Source organism: Danio aesculapii, chromosome 4 (genome assembly GCF_903798145.1).
Source record: "Danio aesculapii chromosome 4, fDanAes4.1, whole genome shotgun sequence".
Classification (NCBI taxonomy): Eukaryota; Metazoa; Chordata; class Actinopteri; order Cypriniformes; family Danionidae; genus Danio; species Danio aesculapii.
Window position 1 is genome coordinate 18,378,908 of NC_079438.1, and position 21,382 is coordinate 18,400,289.

At 36.3% G+C, this 21,382-nt stretch overlaps 2 protein-coding genes across 1 annotated transcript; one reads left to right on the top strand and one right to left on the bottom strand.

Annotated features, from left to right (window-relative positions):
- Positions 1-21,382, top strand: part of LOC130222020 (gastrula zinc finger protein XlCGF57.1-like) — a 752,525-nt gene that overhangs the window by 132,807 nt on the left and 598,336 nt on the right.
- Positions 14,478-16,407, bottom strand: LOC130222200 (gastrula zinc finger protein XlCGF8.2DB-like). The gene has a single exon (XM_056454837.1). The coding sequence runs from the start codon at positions 16,247-16,249 to the stop codon at positions 15,200-15,202; it is 1,050 nt and encodes a 349-aa protein (XP_056310812.1). The 5' UTR covers positions 16,250-16,407; the 3' UTR covers positions 14,478-15,199.

The window sequence follows — 21,382 nt, forward strand, 5'->3', positions numbered from 1 at the left end:
ACTAAACAAAAGGAGACAAAACTAAACAAAAATAGACAAAATCAGACAAAAAAAGTAGATAAAAGTAGAAAAAATCAGACAAAACAAAAAACTAGACAAAAGTAGACAAAATCTGAAAAAAGTAGTCAAAATTAGACAAAAGATTAAACTAAATCAAACAAAAGTTGACAAAAACAGACACAACAAAACTAGACAAAAGTAGACAAAACAAAAATAGACAAAAATAGACAAAATCAGACAAAACGAAATTAGACAAAACTAAATAAAAGTAGACAAAATCGGATAAAACTAGACAAAACTAAACAAATCAAGACAAAACTAAACAAACCTAGACAAAACAAAACTAGACAAAAGTAGACAAAATCAGACAAAACACATCTAGACAAAATCAGACAAAACAAAAGTAGACAAAATCTGACAAAACAAACTAGACAAAAGTAGAAAAATCAGACAAACAAAACTAGACAAAAAAATAGACAAAATCTGACAAAACAAAAGTAGACAACATCAGACAAAACACATCTAGACAAAATCAGACAAAACAAAGGTAGACAAAATCTGACAAAACAAAACTAGACAAAAGTAGAAAAATCAGACAAACAAAACTAGACAAAAAATAGACAAAAGTAGACAAAATCACAAAAGTAGACAAAATCAGACAAAAGTAGACAAAATCAGACAAAACTAAACAAACCTAGACAAAACAAAAATAGACAAAATTAGACAAAACTAAACAAAACGAGACAAAACTAAACAAAACTAGACAAATTTAGACAAAACTAAACAAACCTAGACAAAACAAAAGTAGACAAAACTAAACAAAATGAGACAAAACTAAACAAAAATAGACAAAATCAGACAAAACTAAACAAAATGAGACAAAACTAAACAAAACTAAACAAAATCAGACAAAAAAAACTAGACAAAATCAGACAAAAGTAGACAAAATCAGACAAAACAAAAGTAGATAAAAGTAGACAAAATCAGACAAAACAAAAAACTAGACAAAAGTAGACAAAATCAGAAAAAAGTAGACAAAATCAGACAAAAAAGTAGACTAAATCAAACAAAAGTTGACAAAAACAGACACAACAAAACTAGACAAAAGTAGACAAAACAAAACTAGACAAAAATAGACAAAATCAGACAAAACTAAATTAGACAAAACTAAACAAAAGTAGACAAAATCGGATAAAACTAGACAAAACTAAACAAATCTAGACAAAACTAAACAAACCTAGACAAAACAAAACTAGACAAAAATTAACAAAAGTAGACAAAATCAGACAAAACAAAACTACACAAAATCTGACAAAACAAAACTAGACAAAAGTAGACAAAATCAGACAAACAAAACTAGACAAAAAACTAGACAAAAGCAGACAAAATCAGACAAATCTAGACAAAAGTAGACAAAATCAGACAAAAAGAAATTAGACAAAACAAGACAAAATCGGACAAAACTAAACAAATCTAGACAAAACTAAACAAAACTAGACAAAACTAAACAAATCTAGACAAAACTAAACAAAATGAGAAAAAACTAAACAAAAATAGACAAAATCTGAAAAAACAAAAGTTGATAAAAGTAGAAAAAATCAGACAAAACAAAAAACTAGACAAAAGTAGACAAAATCTGAAAAAAGTAGACAAAATTAGACAAAAGATTAAACTAAATCAAACAAAAGTTGACAAAAACAGACACAACAAAACTAGACAAAAGTAGACAAAACAAAACTAGACAAAAATAGACAAAATCAGACAAAACGAAATTAGACAAAACTAAACAAAAGTAGACAAAATCGGATAAAACTAGACAAAACTAAACAAAGCAAGACAAAACTAAACAAACCTAGACAAAACAAAACTTGACAAAAGTAGACAAAATCAGACAAAACACATCTAGACAAAATCAGACAAAACAAAAGTAGACAAAATCTGACAAAACAAACTAGACAAAAGTAGAAAAATCAGACAAACAAAACTAGACAAAAAAATAGACAAAATCTGACAAAACAAAAGTAGACAACATCAGACAAAACACATCTAGACAAAATCAGACAAAACAAAAGTAGACAAAATCTGACAAAACAAAACTAGACAAAAGTAGAAAAATCAGACAAACAAAACTAGAAAAAAAATAGACAAAAGTAGACAAAATCTGACAAAACAAAACTACACAAAAGTAGACAAAATCAGACAAACAAAACTAGACAAAAGTAGACAAAATCAGACAAAACTAAACAAACCTAGACAAAACAAAAATAGACAAAATTAGACAAAACTAAACAAAACGAGACAAAACTAAACAAAACTAGACAAATTTAGACAAAACTAAACAAACCTAGACAAAACAAAAGTAGACAAAACTAAACAAAATGAGACAAAACTAAACAAAAATAGACAAAATCAGACAAAACTAAACAAAATGAAAACAAAACTAAACAAAAATAGACAAAATCAGACAAAAAACTAGACAAAATCAGACAAAAGTAGACAAAATCAGACAACAAAAGTAGATAAAAGTAGACAAAATCAGACAAAACAAAAAACTAGACAAAAGTAGACAAAATCAGAAAAAAGTAGACAAAATCAGACAAAAAAGTAGACTAAATCAAACAAAAGTTGACAAAAACAGACACAACAAAACTAGACAAAAGTAGACAAAACAAAACTAGACAAAAATAGACAAAATCAGACAAAACGAAATTAGACAAAACTAAACAAAACTAAACAAAAGTAGACAAAATCGGATAAAACTAGACAAAACTAAACAAATCTAGACAAAACTAAACAAACCTAGACAAAACAAAACTAGACAAAAATTAACAAAAGTAGACAAAATCAGACAAAACAAAACTAGACAAAAGTAGACAAAATCAGACATACAAAACTAGACAAAAAAACTAGACAAAAGTAGACAAAATCAGACAAAACTAGACAAAAGTAGACAAAATCAGACAAAAAGAAATTAGACAAAACAAGACAAAATCGGACAAAACTAAACAAATCTAGACAAAACTAAACAAAACTAGACAAAACTAAACAAATCTAGACAAAACTAAACAAACCGGGACAAAACAAAACTACACAAAACTAGACAAAACTAAACAAATCTAGACAAAACTAAACAAAATGAGAAAAAACTAAACAAAAATAGACAAAATCAGACAAAACAAAAGTAGATAAAAGTAGAAAAAATCAGACAAAACAAAAAACTAGACAAAATCTGAAAAAAGTAGACAAAATTAGACAAAAGATTAAACTAAATCAAACAAAAGTTGACAAAAACAGACACAACAAAACTAGACAAAAGTAGACACAACAAAACTAGACAAAAGTAGACAAAACAAAACTAGACAAAAATAGACAAAATCAGACAAAACAAAATTAGACAAAACTAAACAAAAGTAGACAAAATCGGATAAAACTAGACAAAACTAAACAAATCAAGACAAAACTAAACAAACCTAGATAAAACAAAACTAGACGAAACTAGACAAAAGTAGACAAAATCAGACAAAACACATCTAGACAAAATCAGACAAAACAAAAGTAGACAAAATCTGACAAAACAAACTAGACAAAAGTAGAAAAATCAGACAAACAAAACTAGACAAAAAAATAGACAAAAATAGACAAAATCTGACAAAACAAAAGTAGACAACATCAGACAAAACACATCTAGACAAAATCAGACAAAACAAAAGTAGACAAAATCTGACAAAACAAAACTAGACAAAAGTAGAAAAATCAGACAAACAAAACTAGACAAAAAATAGACAAAATTAGTATTTTCAAGTATTTATTCATAACTTTAAGAGTTTTCCAACAATGTATGGCATGAAGCTGTATCTTGTTCCTATCTTTTGAAATTAATATTCAAATTGGGTCCAAATTTGGGTATTAAGACTGCATTTTTTGGATGGTAGTAATTTATTCATAACTTTAAGAGTTTTAATGGTACAATGACATAATGTACATCATTTTATTCCAATTTCCCTCAGCTTTCCAAAGATGTAAACCATTAAGCTGTATCTTGTTCCTATCTTTTGAAATCCTGATTCAAATTGGGTCCATTTTCAGTGATTTACATGAAGCACATAATTGTACAGTAGTAAAATATTCATAACTCTGGCCGTTATTATGACACAATGAATTAAATGACACCATTGTACTCCATGTACCCTCAGCTTTACAATGACATAATGTACATCATTTTATTCCAATTTCCAAATTCCAAACTCTTAAAGTTATGATTAAATTACTACCATCCAAAAATCACAGTCTTAATAACCAAATTTGGACCCAATTTGAATGTTAATTTCAAAAGATAGGAACAAGATACAGCTTCATGATTTACATCTTTGGAAAGCTGAGGGAAATTGGAATAAAATGAGCCCACATGTGCTGCTGTATCTTGTTCAGAACTATTAAGGTCACAAGGTTAAAGTGACCACAAGTCAGTACAGCACCATGGCTGCCTTTAATCAGAATCCAACTTGACAAATAACCCAAATCCAACCTTGTCATCATCAGGAGAAGAAATACTGGATAAAGTGATAAAAGTTGTGGGTTCTGTGCATCTCACTGAGTACTATGGCACCTTTAAAATATGAAAATGGAAACAAACACACACATGTTGGGCATATGAATTAAAATTTGAGTATTTTTTTTGTGTGCATGTGCTAACTGCCTGTTTGATGGTAGCATTTTATTAATAACTCTGGGAAGCTTTAAGCTATTTTTGAATAACCAGCATCATTAAAAACACACATCCTTAGCTTTCCAATGAGTCCACATGGGCTGCTGTATCTTGTTCAGAACTATTAAGGTCACAAGGTTAAAGTGACCACAAGTCAGTACAGCACCATGGCTGCCTTTAATCAGAATCCAACTTGGCAAATAACCCAAATCCAACCTCCATTTGTCATCATCAGGAGAAGAAATACTGGATAAAGTGATAAAAGTTGTGGGTTCTGTGCATCTCACTGAGTACTATGGCACCTTTAAAATATGAAAATGGAAACAAACACACACATGTTGGGCATATGAATTAAATTTGAGTATTTTTTGTGTGTGCATGTGCTAACTGCCTGTTTGATGGTAGCATTTTATTAATAACTCTGGGAAGCTTTAAGCTATTTTTGAATAACAAGCATTATTAAAAAACACACATCCTTAGCTTTCCAATGAGTCCACATGGGCTGCTGTATCTTGTTCAGAAATATTAAGGTCACATAGTTAAAGTGACCAAAAGTCAGTACAGCACCATGGCTGCCTTTAATCAGAATCCAACTTGACAAATAACCCAAATCCAACCTCCATTGTCATCATCAGGAATGGAAATACTGGATAAAGTGATAAAAGTTGTGGGTTCTGTGCATCTCACTGAGTACTATGGCACCTTTAAAATATGAAAATGGAAACAAACACACACATGTTGGGCATATGAATTAAAATTTGAGTATTTTTTTTGTGTGCATGTGCTAACTGCCTGTTTGATGGTAGCATTTTATTAATAACTCTGTGAAGCTTTAAGCTATTTTTGAATAACCAGCATCATTAAAAACACACATCCTTAGCTTTCCAATGAGCCCACATGTGCTGCTGTATCTTGTTCAGAACTATTAAGGTCACAAGGTTAAAGTGACCACAAGTCAGTACAGCACCATGGCTGCCTTTAATCAGAATCCAACTTGACAAATAACCCAAATCCAACCTCCATTTGTCATCATCAGGAGAAGAAATACTGGATAAAGTGATAAAAGTTGTGGGTTCTGTGCATCTTACTGAGTACTATGGCACCTTTAAAATATGAAAATGGAAACAAACACACACATGTTGGGCATATGAATTAAAATTTGAGTATTTTTTTTGTGTGCATGTGCTAACTGCCTGTTTGATGGTAGCATTTTATTAATAACTCTGTGAAGCTTTAAGCTATTTTTGAATAACCAGCATCATTAAAAACACACATCCTTAGCTTTCCAATGAGCCCACATGTGCTGCTGTATCTTGTTCAGAACTATTAAGGTCACAAGGTTAAAGTGACCACAAGTCAGTACAGCACCATGGCTGCCTTTAATCAGAATCCAACTTGACAAATAACCCAAATCCAACCTCCATTTGTCATCATCAGGAGAAGAAATACTGGATAAAGTGATAAAAGTTGTGGGTTCTGTGCATCTCACTGAGTACTATGGCACCTTTAAAATATGAAAATGGAAACAAACACACACATGTTGGGCATATGAATTAAATTTGAGTATTTTTTGTGTGTGCATGTGCTAACTGCCTGTTTGATGGTAGCATTTTATTAATAACTCTGGGAAGCTTTAAGCTATTTTTGAATAACAAGCATTATTAAAAAACACACATCCTTAGCTTTCCAATGAGTCCACATGGGCTGCTGTATCTTGTTCAGAAATATTAAGGTCACATAGTTAAAGTGACCAAAAGTCAGTACAGCACCATGGCTGCCTTTAATCAGAATCCAACTTGACAAATAACCCAAATCCAACCTCCATTGTCATCATCAGGAATGGAAATACTGGATAAAGTGATAAAAGTTGTGGGTTCTGTGCATCTCACTGAGTACTATGGCACCTTTAAAATATGAAAATGGAAACAAACACACACATGTTGGGCATATGAATTAAAATTTGAGTATTTTTTTTGTGTGCATGTGCTAACTGCCTGTTTGATGGTAGCATTTTATTAATAACTCTGTGAAGCTTTAAGCTATTTTTGAATAACCAGCATCATTAAAAACACACATCCTTAGCTTTCCAATGAGCCCACATGTGCTGCTGTATCTTGTTCAGAACTATTAAGGTCACAAGGTTAAAGTGACCACAAGTCAGTACAGCACCATGGCTGCCTTTAATCAGAATCCAACTTGACAAATAACCCAAATCCAACCTCCATTTGTCATCATCAGGAGAAGAAATACTGGATAAAGTGATAAAAGTTGTGGGTTCTGTGCATCTTACTGAGTACTATGGCACCTTTAAAATATGAAAATGGAAACAAACACACACATGTTGGGCATATGAATTAAAATTTGAGTATTTTTTTTGTGTGCATGTGCTAACTGCCTGTTTGATGGTAGCATTTTATTAATAACTCTGTGAAGCTTTAAGCTATTTTTGAATAACCAGCATCATTAAAAACACACATCCTTAGCTTTCCAATGAGCCCACATGTGCTGCTGTATCTTGTTCAGAACTATTAAGGTCACAAGGTTAAAGTGACCACAAGTCAGTACAGCACCATGGCTGCCTTTAATCAGAATCCAACTTGACAAATAACCCAAATCCAACCTCCATTTGTCATCATCAGGAGAAGAAATACTGGATAAAGTGATAAAAGTTGTGGGTTCTGTGCATCTTACTGAGTACTATGGCACCTTTAAAATATGAAAATGGAAACAAACACACACATGTTGGGCATATGAATTAAAATTTGAGTATTTTTTTTGTGTGCATGTGCTAACTGCCTGTTTGATGGTAGCATTTTATTAATAACTCTGTGAAGCTTTAAGCTATTTTTGAATAACCAGCATCATTAAAAAACACACATCCTTAGCTTTCCAATGAGTCCACATGGGCTGCTGTATCTTGTTCAGAAATATTAAGGTCACAAGGTTAAAGTGACCAAAAGTCAGTACAGCACCATGGCTGCCTTTAATCAGAATCCAACTAATAACCCAAATCCAACCTCCATTGTCATCATCAGGAATGGAAATACTGGATAAAGTGATAAAAGTTGTGGGTTCTGTGCATCTCACTGAGTACTATGCCACCTTTAAAATATGAAAATGAGAATAAATACACACATGTTGGGCATATGAATTAAAGTTTGGCAAATTGAGGTTTTTTCAATGCATGTGCTGAGAGTGCATGTTTGGTGTAGCAATGTATTCATAGTTCTGGTAATGTTTTAGCTATTTTAAATGACTCAAATATAATTTTATTTTATTTTATTTTTTTAAACACTTATTCTTAGCTTTCTCAGCAGTTTACCTGTACACTGCAATAACATATAATGTGAAAAATATATGCTGTTGTTTGGACAGAGGTCTGCATCTGAACACAGTTTAGTCTTGTAAAAGATGCCAGTGCGTCCGGCAGCATTTGTGGTCATGGAAGTCCCTGAAAAAGGCTTGTTCCCTGCAAAGCACTGAAGAGCCACTTATCCAAAGAGGTTGCACATAAATAATTTGAAGGATTGTTCAATATATCTCAAACATTGGGTCTGTATTAAGCATTTACTGTACAGGTCAAAGGTCACAGATGGAGCTGATGGATGGATGGTGTTTAATTTTATTGTTTAGTTTAAAAGGCATAACATGAACATACTGGAACAGAACTTGATGACACAGGCTATTTTTTGATAATGTTTATTGAGAACATGAAACAACAGCACAGTGGGAGACTGTCAGTTTTGTCTCCAAGCCCTGTTCTAAATGTTAGTGTGAGTGTGTGTTTGACTATTAAATATCATGTAAAAAGACAACATTTGAATGGAAAAATAAATGATTTCAGTAAAGAGACAGACTTTTTGAGATTTGAAAAGAAAGAGAACCCTTGTGTAAATGTTCTAGAACTGTATTTTTCTGTATGGTTTTTACTATAGTTAAAACAGCATTTATTAAAAGTCAGAAACATTGTTTGTGTTCAAGTTTAGTCTGACTGAAAAGTCTGCTCACACAGGCAGATAAGAGTGACTTCCTCATCCCCCCAGACACAAAGTCTGTGTGTGTGTGTTTGAGTGTGTGTGTGAGCTATTAACATAATCTCCTCACACCCCGTCCCCCTTTACCTGTTTAACCTGTGTCTCAGTGCGCCATCTAATGGAAGTTCATAGGTTTGCAGTCTGACTAACATTTGAAAAGTAAAAGGTATTGTATTTAATGTAATAACTATGTGAATTAGTAAGATACAATCAAATATATCATGTCATTTAAAAGTACAAATTTCCAGCTTTCCAATGAGCCTACATATGTTACTGTACCTTACTGTATACAAATTTGGCAAATTGAGTTTTTTTCTGGTGCATGTGCTGAGAATGAATATTTGATGGTAATTATTTATAATTTAATTTTAAAGCTTTTTTAAATAACTAACATAATTAAAAAAAAAACACATTCTTAGCTTTCCAATGAACCCACGTAGGTTACTTGTTCAGAAATATATATAATATGCCTTTAATCAGAATCCAACTTGACAAATAACCCAAATCCAACCTCCATTTGTCATCATCAGGAGTGGAAATACTGGATAAAGTGATAAAAGTTGTGGGTTCTGTGCATCTCACTGGGTGGCATCACTAGCTCACTGGCATCATAGATTCTGAAAATGAAAAAAATACACACTTGTTCTGCATATGAATTAAAATTTGCCTAATTCAGTTTATTTGTGCATGTGCTGAGAGTGCATGTCTGATGTAGCTCTGGTAATTTTTTTTTGCTATTTTTAAATGACTAAAATCAATAAAAAAAAATAAAAAAAACACTTATTCTTAGCTTTCCAATGAGCCCACGTGTAACTGTATTTTGTTCAGAATTCAAAAAAAAAAAGGTCTGCTCACCAGTATTGTAGCATTAAAACAGAATCCAACTTTGAAATGACTTTAAGTTAATAACTTAACTATGTTCTAAAATGTGCAGCTCGACTGTAAATCTTGATACATGATACACCCATGGATACGGCCTTATTAAAGTTTGAAAGCAAAATAATAATAATAATAATAATAATAATGATTATTTCACACATTTGCCTAAATTCCTATAGGAAAAATACATGGATAAATCTCATTGACTTATTGGAAAGCAGAACACATGTGCTTTCAGCTGATATGAGCTGATATTGATTGTCTCCTCACACCCCATCCCCCTCTACCTGTTTAACTTGTGTGTCATTGCGCCACCCAGTGGAATATCATAGGTTTGCAGTCTGACTAACTTTTGAAAAGTAAAAGGTATTGTATTTAATGTAATAATTAAGTAAATTTGTAAGATACAATCAAATATATCATATCATTTAAAAGTACAAATTTCCAGCTTTCCAATGAGTCCACATATGTTACTGTATCTTGTTCAGAACTATTAAGGTCACAAGGTTAAAGTGACCAAAAGTCAGTACAGCACCATGGCTGCCTTTAATCAGAATCCAACTTGGCAAATAACCCAAATCCAACCTTCATTTGTCATCATCAGGAGAAGAAATATTGAATAAAGTGCTAAAAGTTGTGGGTTCTGTGCATCTCACTGAGTACTATGGCATCTTTAGAATATGAAAATAAACACATACAATAACTTTCCCTTAACTATGTTCAAAAATGTGCCGCTTGACATGATACACCCATGGATACGGCCTTATTAAAGTTTAAAAGCAAAAAATAAAAAATAAAATAATATTAATGATGATTATTTTGCACATTTGCCTAAATACTTGTACAGGAAGAATACATAGATAACTCTTATTGACATATTGGAAAGCAGACCATGTGTGCTTTCAGCTGATACGAGCTGCTATTGATTGTAGCTTGAGAATTCCCTTAGTAATGAGAAATTCAAGCATGCACATTTGTAAAATTTTACAAATTGTGTGCTTTTCTCACTCTTTTCTGCTCCTCTGGAGGCCCTGTCAACCCATGGGTTTACCCAGAAGACGCGAAGCAGTGAGATGCGCAACGCGCAGTGCCAAAACTGGACAGTCGCATGTCTGACGAATTCAGGCGTGCATATTTTCAAAAATTAAAAAATGTTGTGCTTTTCTCACCCCTTTCTGCTCCTCTGGAGGCCTTTTCAACCCATTGGCTAACCAGAGGATGAAGCAGTGAGAAGCGCAACTCGCGGTACCAAAACGGTACAGTCGCGCATCTGAGGAGCTCAGTCTCGCGCATATGAAAAAAATAAAAAAATTTGCACGGCCTTCACCACATTGCACTCCAGCCAGGTTATCCCATGGGCTAAGGAGGCCATAAAGAATCAGTGACGGGGGCGCGGCGGGGCTGAACGCGGCATGCGGCGTGAGCCTGAGATCATAAGCCCGTCATAACCGTGACATTCATAAAATTCGGCATTTTCCTTGTTCTCGGCCGCGGGCCATGTGACCGATGGGTCACCCAAGATGAAGAAAACGTGAAAAGCATGCAGAAGACCAAGAAAGCTATGAGAAACAAAGCCTCTTGACCAAAAACAAACATTTGGAAATTTTGGGCCTTCTGCGCTAAACCCCTCCCACGGGTCGCGGCCCAGCCCCATGACAAAAGGTCAAAAAGGTGAAAAAACATAAATTCGTAACAAAGGCGGCGCGGGCGCGCATCTGAGACGCCAGGGAAACGAAACGGAACATCGCGGCACGCGTGCAAAGCCGGGGTCGTCCGCCAGGCAGCGAGAGAAGATTCCGGGCGTCCCATGGGTTGACGAAACGGAAAAAATGACAAAAATGCCGAAAACATCATGCAGTGTCGAGCCTTACGAGGAGCATAGCGGGGCACAAGTGAAAAGGGTGGAAAAAAACCACCACCGGCGAGCCCAGGGGGCGATTTACCAATCGGTGACGGGCCGCTCGCCGATCGGCGACTCGACTCGCCGATCAGCTATGGAGTCAAGCTCTGACGCTTTGCTCTCCCCATGGCCTCTTTCCTGGAGCTCGGCGTGCTGCTTCAGGTGTCTGTCTAGGCGGACCGGCGTCCTTCGACAGCCGGCCACCGGGCACACCATCTTCCGCGTGTCCACGCGGCCAGCAGCGAGCGCCAGCAAAAGCTTCTTCTCATCCGAGTTTGACACCTTGTGGACCGCGGACATGTTACAGTCTCTGTGAGCTCGTCCAGCTCTGTGGCTGCAGCTTCAAAAACACTCCAGTCAGTGCATTCAAAACAGGCTTGTAAGCTCTGTGTCGTCGGTCCATCACTTAACAGACCTTAATATTGGTTTAAGTTTTTGCCTGTAAGTTGGTTAAGATGAACCAGGCAGTGGTCGGAGAGTCTTAGAGCTGCTCTGGTGACGGAGCGATATGCATCCTTTATTGTGGTGTAGCACTGGTCCAAAATGTTATTGTGTCTGGTGGGCATGTTATGTGCTGTTTGAATTTAGGCAGCTCATGTCTGAGTTTTGCCTGATTAAAGTCACCAAGAATGATAAAAACAGAGTGAGTCCAGGTGTTGTTGTTCTGTCTCTGTGATCAGATCAGCCAGCTGTTGCAGCGCAGTACTCACGTGTGTTTGCGGTAGAATGTAAACACAGATGAGAATGAACGAGGAAAATTCTTGCGGTGAATAAAACGGCTTACAGTTAATGAAAAGCACTTCCACATCAGGACAGCACATCTTCTTGAACAGAGTTACATCCGTACACCACCTTCTGTTGATGTAAATACATGTCCCACTACCGTGCGTTTTACCTGTTGACTCCGTATCACAATCTGCTCTGTACAGCTGAAAGTCCGGTACAGCTAAAAGGTTCCGCTGTCCGGAATGGCTTTGTTTATCCAGGTTTCCGTGAAACACAGCGCAGCAGAGTGACTCCTTGTCACCCCAGTAACCCAGGACAACGTCCACTTACAAGTGAGTGAATCCCAAGGACGTCACTGAAGCGGAGTCACCAACCAATCAGGAACACTGTGTATTGTTGAGGCCAGTCGGCGAAGGAAACTCAAACAAATGTTGTCTCTTGCTGATCTGGTGCAAATTGATCTTAAGCAGTTAAAGATAAGCCAAATCTGCATTTGTGGTTTCTCAGATGTGATTCTAAGATCTAGTAATAAGAGCTAAAATTAATTTGGGACTGTCAATCAACTAATTTTGCACAACCACCAGAATTGAGAACCACTGCTCTAAGGTACTCAAAATAACTATCATACTCAAATTGAATTGCCTTCCTAAAGTTACTTCTCTACTTCAGTATATCCCTGTAAATATTTCTTTACAATATTTAAAACAGTTTAATAATTTAGTCAATTAATTTCACTGGAACAATAAGCCTCCTTGGTTGCATAGGAGTACATTTGATAAAATTTGATACAGTTGATAAAAAGGAGTTGGGGCTTCCTGAGTATTTATTTCATTATTACGCCTTCAGTCTGAGACATCTCGCGCACTGGTCCATCCCTCCTGAGAGAGCTCCATCTTGGTTTATGGTTGAACAGATATAATAATTTTTACTGACAGAATTTTAGGTGCAGGCTAGGACTGTCTCTGCCATTTGCAGATAATGTTGTTCCTTTTGGCTTCATAGGACATGGACCTTCGGCATGCAGTGGGACGGTTTGCTGCTGAGTGTGACATGGCAGGGAAAGAAACAGCACCTCTAAGTCAGAAACCATGGTGCTTGACTGAAAAAAGGTGGCCATCTCCAGTTTAAAGGAGAGTCCTTACCCCAGATGGAGTTCAAATATCTGCATTTTTTTTAAGAGGAATGGATTGTGAGATTAAAAGACGGTTCAGTGCATTGGCAGCAGTAATGCAGTTGATGTGATTGTCTGTTGTGGTGAAGGAGCTGAGACGAAAGGCAATGTTCTGAATTTACCGCTCAATCTAGGTTCCTGCTCACACCTATGGTCATGACTAAAAGGACAAGATCTCGGATTCAACCGGACACTATTTGCAAAGTGTTATGACCCGCTCGTTTGAGTCGCAACATAAAAGAAAGATGAGCCAACAAAACGGAATAGCCTGAATGCAAATTATTTATTATAAAATGTCACTCATAGAACAATCAATCAAAGCTACCAACAAATGTCTAGGGATAATAATGAAGATAAAGAACTCAGGATATAATCACAACACTTTAACTACATGACATAAGTAATGCAAAACAAAACCATAAGGTTAAAGAGTCAATGAGATGACAGGTCTTGGCATGAACTCTCGAGTAGCCACAGCGTCCCGGAGTAGCTAGCTACAACTTTTATATACCCATTGATAAGTAATGCAGGCATCCAATCAGGATTTACCACATACTCCAATCTGGAGTCTTGGGATCATCACACTGTATTAATATTGTAAAACTTAATACCTGTCGCTCTGCTTAAATCATAAAATATTCATCAAGTTTGTATTCTACTCAAACAAGTAAATGTAGTAAACTAGAAAAAATCTTGAACCTTAAAGTAAAGAAACTTTACTAATAAAAGATGCAACACAGGACAATTGAATGGGCTTTCTAAACTTGAGGCCCTGGTATACTGAAAACTAACCGTCCTGGAGCTCCACCTTCTTTGTTGTGCAGTGTCTTCCCAGAGATTTGTTTCTCATTCAGGGAGTCAGACAGAGAACATCATCCAAAACAAACTGTTCTTCTCTCAGCCGCCACCATTGTGTTTACGGTAAACGCGAGGAGCGCAACACATTTACAACCCCACCTACTGCAGTGTAGGAGTGTTGGAAAACAGTATACTGTCACTCAGCCTTTTCAAACATTATTCAGACATGAAACATCCTGTGAACATGAGAAAATATTTTGCTGCATTCATTTTATGTGTGCAACTTTTTGTCCATGTGTTTCTTAAGCTGCACCGAATAAGCGAAACTCTGTAGACACTGATCAGATCTGTACAGTTTTTCTCCAGTGTGTTTTCAGATGTGTTCACTGATTAAACCTCTTGTCACAGTGTGAACACTTGTACCGTCTCTCCAGTGTGAATTGTCTGGTGCAGTTTAAATTTTGGAGCTGTAATAAAAGTCTTCTCACACTGAAGCACATATACTCTTTCACACCAGCGTGGATTTTCATGTGTTCATTAAGGTTTGCTGATCGGTTGAAACTCTTCCCACACTGAGTGCATGTGAATGGTTTCTCTCCAGTGTGGGTATTCATGTGTTTATTAAGGTCTGATGAGTTGCTGAAACTCATCCCACACCGAAGCTGCGGTCACACTAGAGTTTGAGCATGCAAAATTCTGTTGTACGGCGCTGCAAAAAGGGGTGGAATTAAACAAGATGATTAGACATTAAAAAAGTGAGCGATTGGTCCATAATTTAATTTGCTGTCCAGCGAGGTCATGTTTTGAACTTCGATTGGTCTCACACAGTCAAGTGATGCAATTTTGCAGGTCAGAGTTCACCAAGCTTGAACTTTGCAACGCAGTGAACTGTGAAACTTGATGCACGAATTTGTGTTTCCGGTCTGATGCATTCGCGTGCACATAAATGGAAGTCTATGGAGAGAAAAGTCCAGTGTGACCACAGCTTAAGTGCAAGTGAATGGTTTCTCTCCACTATGGATCCTCATGTGTTGATTAAGGTGTGATGAGCATTTAAAACTCTTCCCACACTGAGTGCATGTGAATGGTCTCTCTCCAGTGTGGCTCGTCATGTGTAGATTAAGGGATGATGATTGGCTGAAACTCTTCCCACACTGGGTGCATGTGAATGGTTTCTCTCCAGTGTGGATCCTCATGTGTAGATTAAGGGATGATGATTGGCTGAAACTCTTCCCACACTGAGTGCAAGTAAACGGTTTCTCTCCAGTGTGGTTCATCATGTGTAGATTAAGGGATGATGATTGGCTGAAACTCTTCCCACACTGAGTGCAAGTGAATGGTTTATCTCCGGTGTGGATTCTCATGTGTTGATTAAAGTTGGCTGATTGGCTAAAACTCTTCCCACACTGAGTGCAAGTGAATGGTTTCTCTCCAGTGTGGATTCTCATGTGTTGATTAAGGTGTGATGAGTGGCTGAAACTCTTCCCACACTGAGTACATGTGAATGGTCTCTCTCCAGTGTGGATCCTCATGTGTTGATTAAGGTGTGATGAGCATTTAAAACTTTTCCCACACTGAGTGCATGTGAATGGTCTCTCTCCAGTGTGGCTCGTCATGTGTAGATTAAAGTTTGTTGATTGGCTGAAACTCTTCCCACACTGGGTGCATGTGAAAGGTTTCTCTCCAGTGTGGATCCTCATGTGTTTATCAAAGTTGACTGATTGGCTGAAACTCTTCCCACACTGAGTGCAAGTGAATTGTTTCTCTCCAGTGTGGCTCATCATGTGTAGATTAAGGGATGATGATTGGCTGAAACTCCTCCCACACTGAGTGCAAGGGAATGGTTTCTCTCCAGTGTGGATCCTCATGTGTAGATTTAAGTTTGATGATTGGCTGAAACTCTTCCCACACTGGGTGCATGTGAATGGTTTCTCTCCAGTGTGGACCTTCATGTGTAGATTAAGGGATGATGATTGGCTGAAACTCCTCCCACACTGAGTGCAAGTGAATGGTTTCTCTCCAGTGTGGATCATCATGTGAATATTAAGATTGCCTTTTCTTCCAAAACTCTTTCCACACTGCGTGCAGGTGAAACGATTCCTGTCTCTCCTTTTCAAAATACTTTCAGTCTGTAAATTAGTTTTTTCCTCAATTTTGACATGATCTTCCTCCTCTTTACTCCTCTCATTATCTTCAATTAGCTCTGAAATAAATAAAAATTATTAGTTTTCATCAAGTCTTAAAAACTCTCATCAAAAGCTGAAAAGTGAAAAGACACTGGAAACATTGGCTACATTGTGCAATGTAAATTGTGCCAAAAGACACTTAACATAGAAGTTATAGTAAACTGAAACTGTGTCAGTCCAGTTTTCAGAGTTTCTTACATAATTGATTATAAAAGTTATTTTGGTCATATTGATAAGACACAGATTTAAAAAGTGTAGAAGTCCATCTATTAGCCCAATGATGAAACTAACAGCATGGTCGAATGTTAAATGCATGGAAGCCTTTTCTAGTGCTTCTGAAAAGAATTTTGTTATTTATTAGAATTTATTTATATTCGTTTTTTAGCTCAGAATTTAATCTGACTTAATCTGAAGTGTTGTAATATGTAGACCGTTCTTACAATTAGAAATACAGATCACATTCATCATTTATGACTTAATTTAGAGTTTTGATTTATATCTGATTCTTTACTCTTCAGTTGTACGTTCATTAGGGACCAAACGCTGCTCAGAGTTTAATGCCCCAGTTTTGCATGTCTTCCCATGGACAGTATGTCGACACTCTGAAGTTAGTCAGAGGGTGCAAGATTAACTAATATTCAAATAGACTGGTTGCAAACTGCCCACTCATCCTAAAAAAAGTCAATTTAGCCAATCCCATGCAACTTGCTAAAATCAGCGATTAGATGATTAAAGATCTCCATGCTGTCGTGCCACACTGCTCCGTACAGTCAAATGTGCCTTTAAAATCAAAAGTCTAATCATGTCGAATCATAAAGGTAGCGCAGCCTCTACTTAATCCACTGGATATAAAAAGATTTCAGGAGAATTCAGAATGAGTCAAAACTGAACATTTTATTTGTCAGGTAAAATTGTATTATGCAAATTACACAATAAAACAATCAGAAAGCCACTTCAGAGCTGATACTGTAAAAATACAGCATCCATTACTCAAAGATATGAAGGATTTGGATTTCTACCTTCCAGTCAGTCTCAGCATGGATCAACATTTATCCTTTTCTCATCAACCTGTTTCTCATTTTTTACAAAGACAATTATTGAATAATAAAATTAACATATTGCTTAATATAAGAATGTTCAGTGCATCCGCCTGTCTCTTTGTAACTATTTTCAGGAGCCGCCAAACTAGGTCAGAGGTCACGGAGACCTCGAGTGTAACTGAAGGGCGGAAGACTGGAAGCAACTGTTTCTATAGTTATTTCTATGAGTTAATACTATCTAAAATGTCTTAAGTGATTTTGCTATTTTTACGGTTAATTCTTTTAAAGATATTCTACTTTTTATTCAAGATAGACCTTGTGTAGTAAGAATATAACTGCCTGAATGTAGATTACACCAGTTTTTAACCAGTTTTGATAAAGACGGCTGAGAGTACACAGCCTTGGGTAAGAAACAGTTTGTACTTTAAGTGTGTGTGTTCTATTTTATTGTGGAACCGTTTCACAGGTCTGGAGTCAGCTCTAAACAGTCTGGTGGATGTCTGACGTTTATGCTTGAGATACTGTTCAGAATTGTATGCACGCACCTCACGTGGGAATTTTCCAAGTCTATCTGTGTTTTAACCAATTAGGTTAGAACACCTCTATGAATGGCATAGTTGATGTTATGTGAGAGTATAATTGTTATTGATTTGTGAATGTAAGGCAGAGCGGCCTAGGAACTAGGGTTACCACTTTTAATACAAAAAAATAAGGGACGCATACTGCAGTGGTGGCCACATCCCCAATCACAGGCCCAATAGCATGACAGTGGTGGTAAATCGCAACTTAAAATATGTTTTCAGGAAAGTGTGAAAACTTGGACTTTAAAATAAACTGTCTTTTGTTGAAATCTGTGTAAAAAGATGCAGTCAGTCTTTCTCTATTACAACTCTGCAGCACTAACTCTGCAGCACTAATATAGCCAACACAATCTCACGGCAATTCATAACTTTTTGATTTAGTGGCTAATACGTACGATCTAATTCGTACAATTTAGTACAATTTGCTCATTCCACAATGACGGTTGGGTTTAGGTGCCATGCCTCCTTTTTAAAGATCGTACAATTTCGTACAACTGAACTCGTACGAATTCGTACAAATTAGCCACTAAACTGACAAACTGTAAAATACTTACGTTTTCTCGTGAGATCAGGCTAATATAGCTGATGTTATGTTTAATAGTGTGGTACACCTGAGTTAACTCAGCTGCTGTAACCTAGAGAAGAGGAGAACATACTAATAAACCTAATTTTAAAGGGTAGAATTGATAACAGATTTTGGCTAAAACATTAGTCATTATTTGTAGTAACACCTCTCCAAACATGGAAACATGGCTTGATAACAGTTTCTAACACTCTGCGGTACTTTTGCAGTCGCTTGCGCTTAAACTCTGAAACTTTCAGACGTGGGGGTTACCTGGAGAAGCATCTGCCATTACTCTCTGTCAACACTTGACAGACTCTGCTTAAAAGACCCGCCCTCCTCACTGGACAAAGACCAATCAAACTAACGATGACATTAGTATTACCCAATCAAAAGTAGGAAATAAGGCATGTTCATAAAATGTGTGTGGGATGATTTGCATGAAAAGCTACTTTAAAAATATGATAAATACGGGACAAATCCCGTCCCGTATTGATTCAAAATGGGATGCCCAATTTATTTCTCAAATATGGGATGATTCTGTATTTTAAGGGACAGGTGGCAACCCTACTAAGAACTCATTGCGATTGTTGTGAATTTGAGAAGTTAACCATTTCTGGGTTGAGGGGGAGCATCTGGCAAAGATCTTATCAAAGCCAAAAAACAAATCAACATATACCAGTGAAATAGTACAGTGACATTAAGACCCCTTTACCAATCACACAGAGACATTTAAGATGATCCCCAACATGAATTTAGTGCTACAAGATACACCATATTTAAACCTTGGACATTTTATGTGAATGATCTGCTCGGATCAGAAGGTAACTTTAGAGTCGAGAAGGAGGGCTTGAGGTGAAAGGAGAAGGATGAACTTTCTCTTATTCCCCCTGGTGAGGTGTAGCTCTGTGTTTCCAGCCTATTGTCAACTGTCTCAGGTTGATTTGAATAGAACAGTTAATCAGCCGGTTTCCTGATCTTCCTCTTAGATCAGAAAGTTTATTGTTTTATTGCATTTCATGAAAATCCATAACAGTTCTCAGGGTCTGATATTCTGGAGAGAATAAGCAAACTTTACAAAAGCTGTAAATGGCCTATTTTTATACATATATATTCATAACTACAACAGAATGTTTTTTCTAAAATGTGTAAAGCAGACAGGGAGTACTTGTTCATTCTGTGCCTGACTGGTAACCGCATCAGAAGAAAAAAGTTCTGGGATAACAGCTGAACAAACAGCTGAATATTTGCCTCGCAGACATGAGACATACCTGTACAGCACCTGCAGATTTCTAAAAGCAATATTACCCTACACAAGTATGCTGATGACATGGCTGTGGTTGGACTTATGGTCAAGGGAAAAGAGGAGCTACAGAGGGCCTACATTAGTCACGCTTCCACTACTGCGCCTAAAGCGAGCGAGCCAAGGCCAGTCGCATTTCCACTGTCACCTCCAGGGTCTGATCTGGCCAAAGCGGGGCTTTCTCGGGGCCAGCAGCCAGCCTTTTTCGGCCCGCCGAATACCTTGGGCCAAAGAGGGCCATCTCGGGGTTCGGGGCAGAGTGAAAGGAAATGCGTACACTAGTTTTCCGATCGCATACGAGTACATGCAAACAAACAAATAAATAAATAAGGAAAAGGAACCATGAAGGTTTCTCATAGGCTCATAGAAACCATAGAAGGTTTCAAAAGAACTCATAGGCTTGGGGTCTTTTTGCAAATGATCGCCCTGATGTTTCCCTTTTAAATGTAAGGCTGTTGCATAAAATAATAAAGTTTTAATTTATAAGGAACATTCTTTGCTGCGTCCACCTTGATGTTTCAATAACGCATAATAATCTTTACACCATATTAAAGCAGTCAGTAAAGGTTTTCGAGAGTTTTTGTCAAATTTAATAGGTGTGCTTGTACGTGTTTAGATGCCTGTATGTGTGTGTGAGAACGAGCAAAAGAGCGCTCCCTTCACAGCTCTGTTAATGCCGCGAGCAGCTTTTTAAAAGAATTTTATTTTGTAGATAATACACAATATGAATGCAACAGAAAGACATAAAACTTAACAAATTACGTGTCCACTTTTGTAGACTCAAAACAATAGTGTCATATCTTGATAAAATAGCCTAAGCTATATTGAAATAATTTAAAGAATTACAAATATCGAATATAATAAAATCACATTAAATAAATAAACCAATATAAAACAAACAAAAGCTATAACAATGTAGGTATATACAATACATATATCAAACTGTTTTAAAGCCTTATTAAACTTTCATTTTACAAAGGCCTGTCTGAAAAAAAAAGATTTTAGATATTTTCTAAAAACAATAAACACCAGAGAAGGTTTGAAATATTATTTATAAAGTATTTGGATACGATGATATTAATCAAATCGTGCATACAGAGCATTTTTTTGGTGAGTAAAAGCAGAAACTAGGCTACCTTTTTTTCTGTTATCCAGTCCTGCACAGCGGCGCTTTACAAACGCATTGGGGAAAACTGCAAATACAAAGTGTGTTCTCTGTCCTTAAACAAGGGTTTATGCTTTTATATGACGTGGTAAAATGTAAACATGAAATTTTAAATACATGAAGAGCTTTATTAGTGGATAACTGCTGAGCGCAACGAAATATAGGCTATATTTTATTACTTGCTCTTATGTGCTGAAATACTTAACACTTGCCTTTACTTAAAGGGCACCTAGGTTACCCCGTTTTCAGATTTAATATAAGTGTTTTGCGTCTCCTCAGAATGTGTCTGTAAAGTTTCAGCTCAAAAAAACATCAGATTTTTCATTATACCT

Bases quoted from the DNA above. Each gene is read 5' to 3' on its own strand.
- LOC130222200 (XM_056454837.1), bottom strand. From the start codon at position 16,249: ATGATGATCCACACTGGAGAGAAACCATTCACTTGCACTCAGTGTGGG.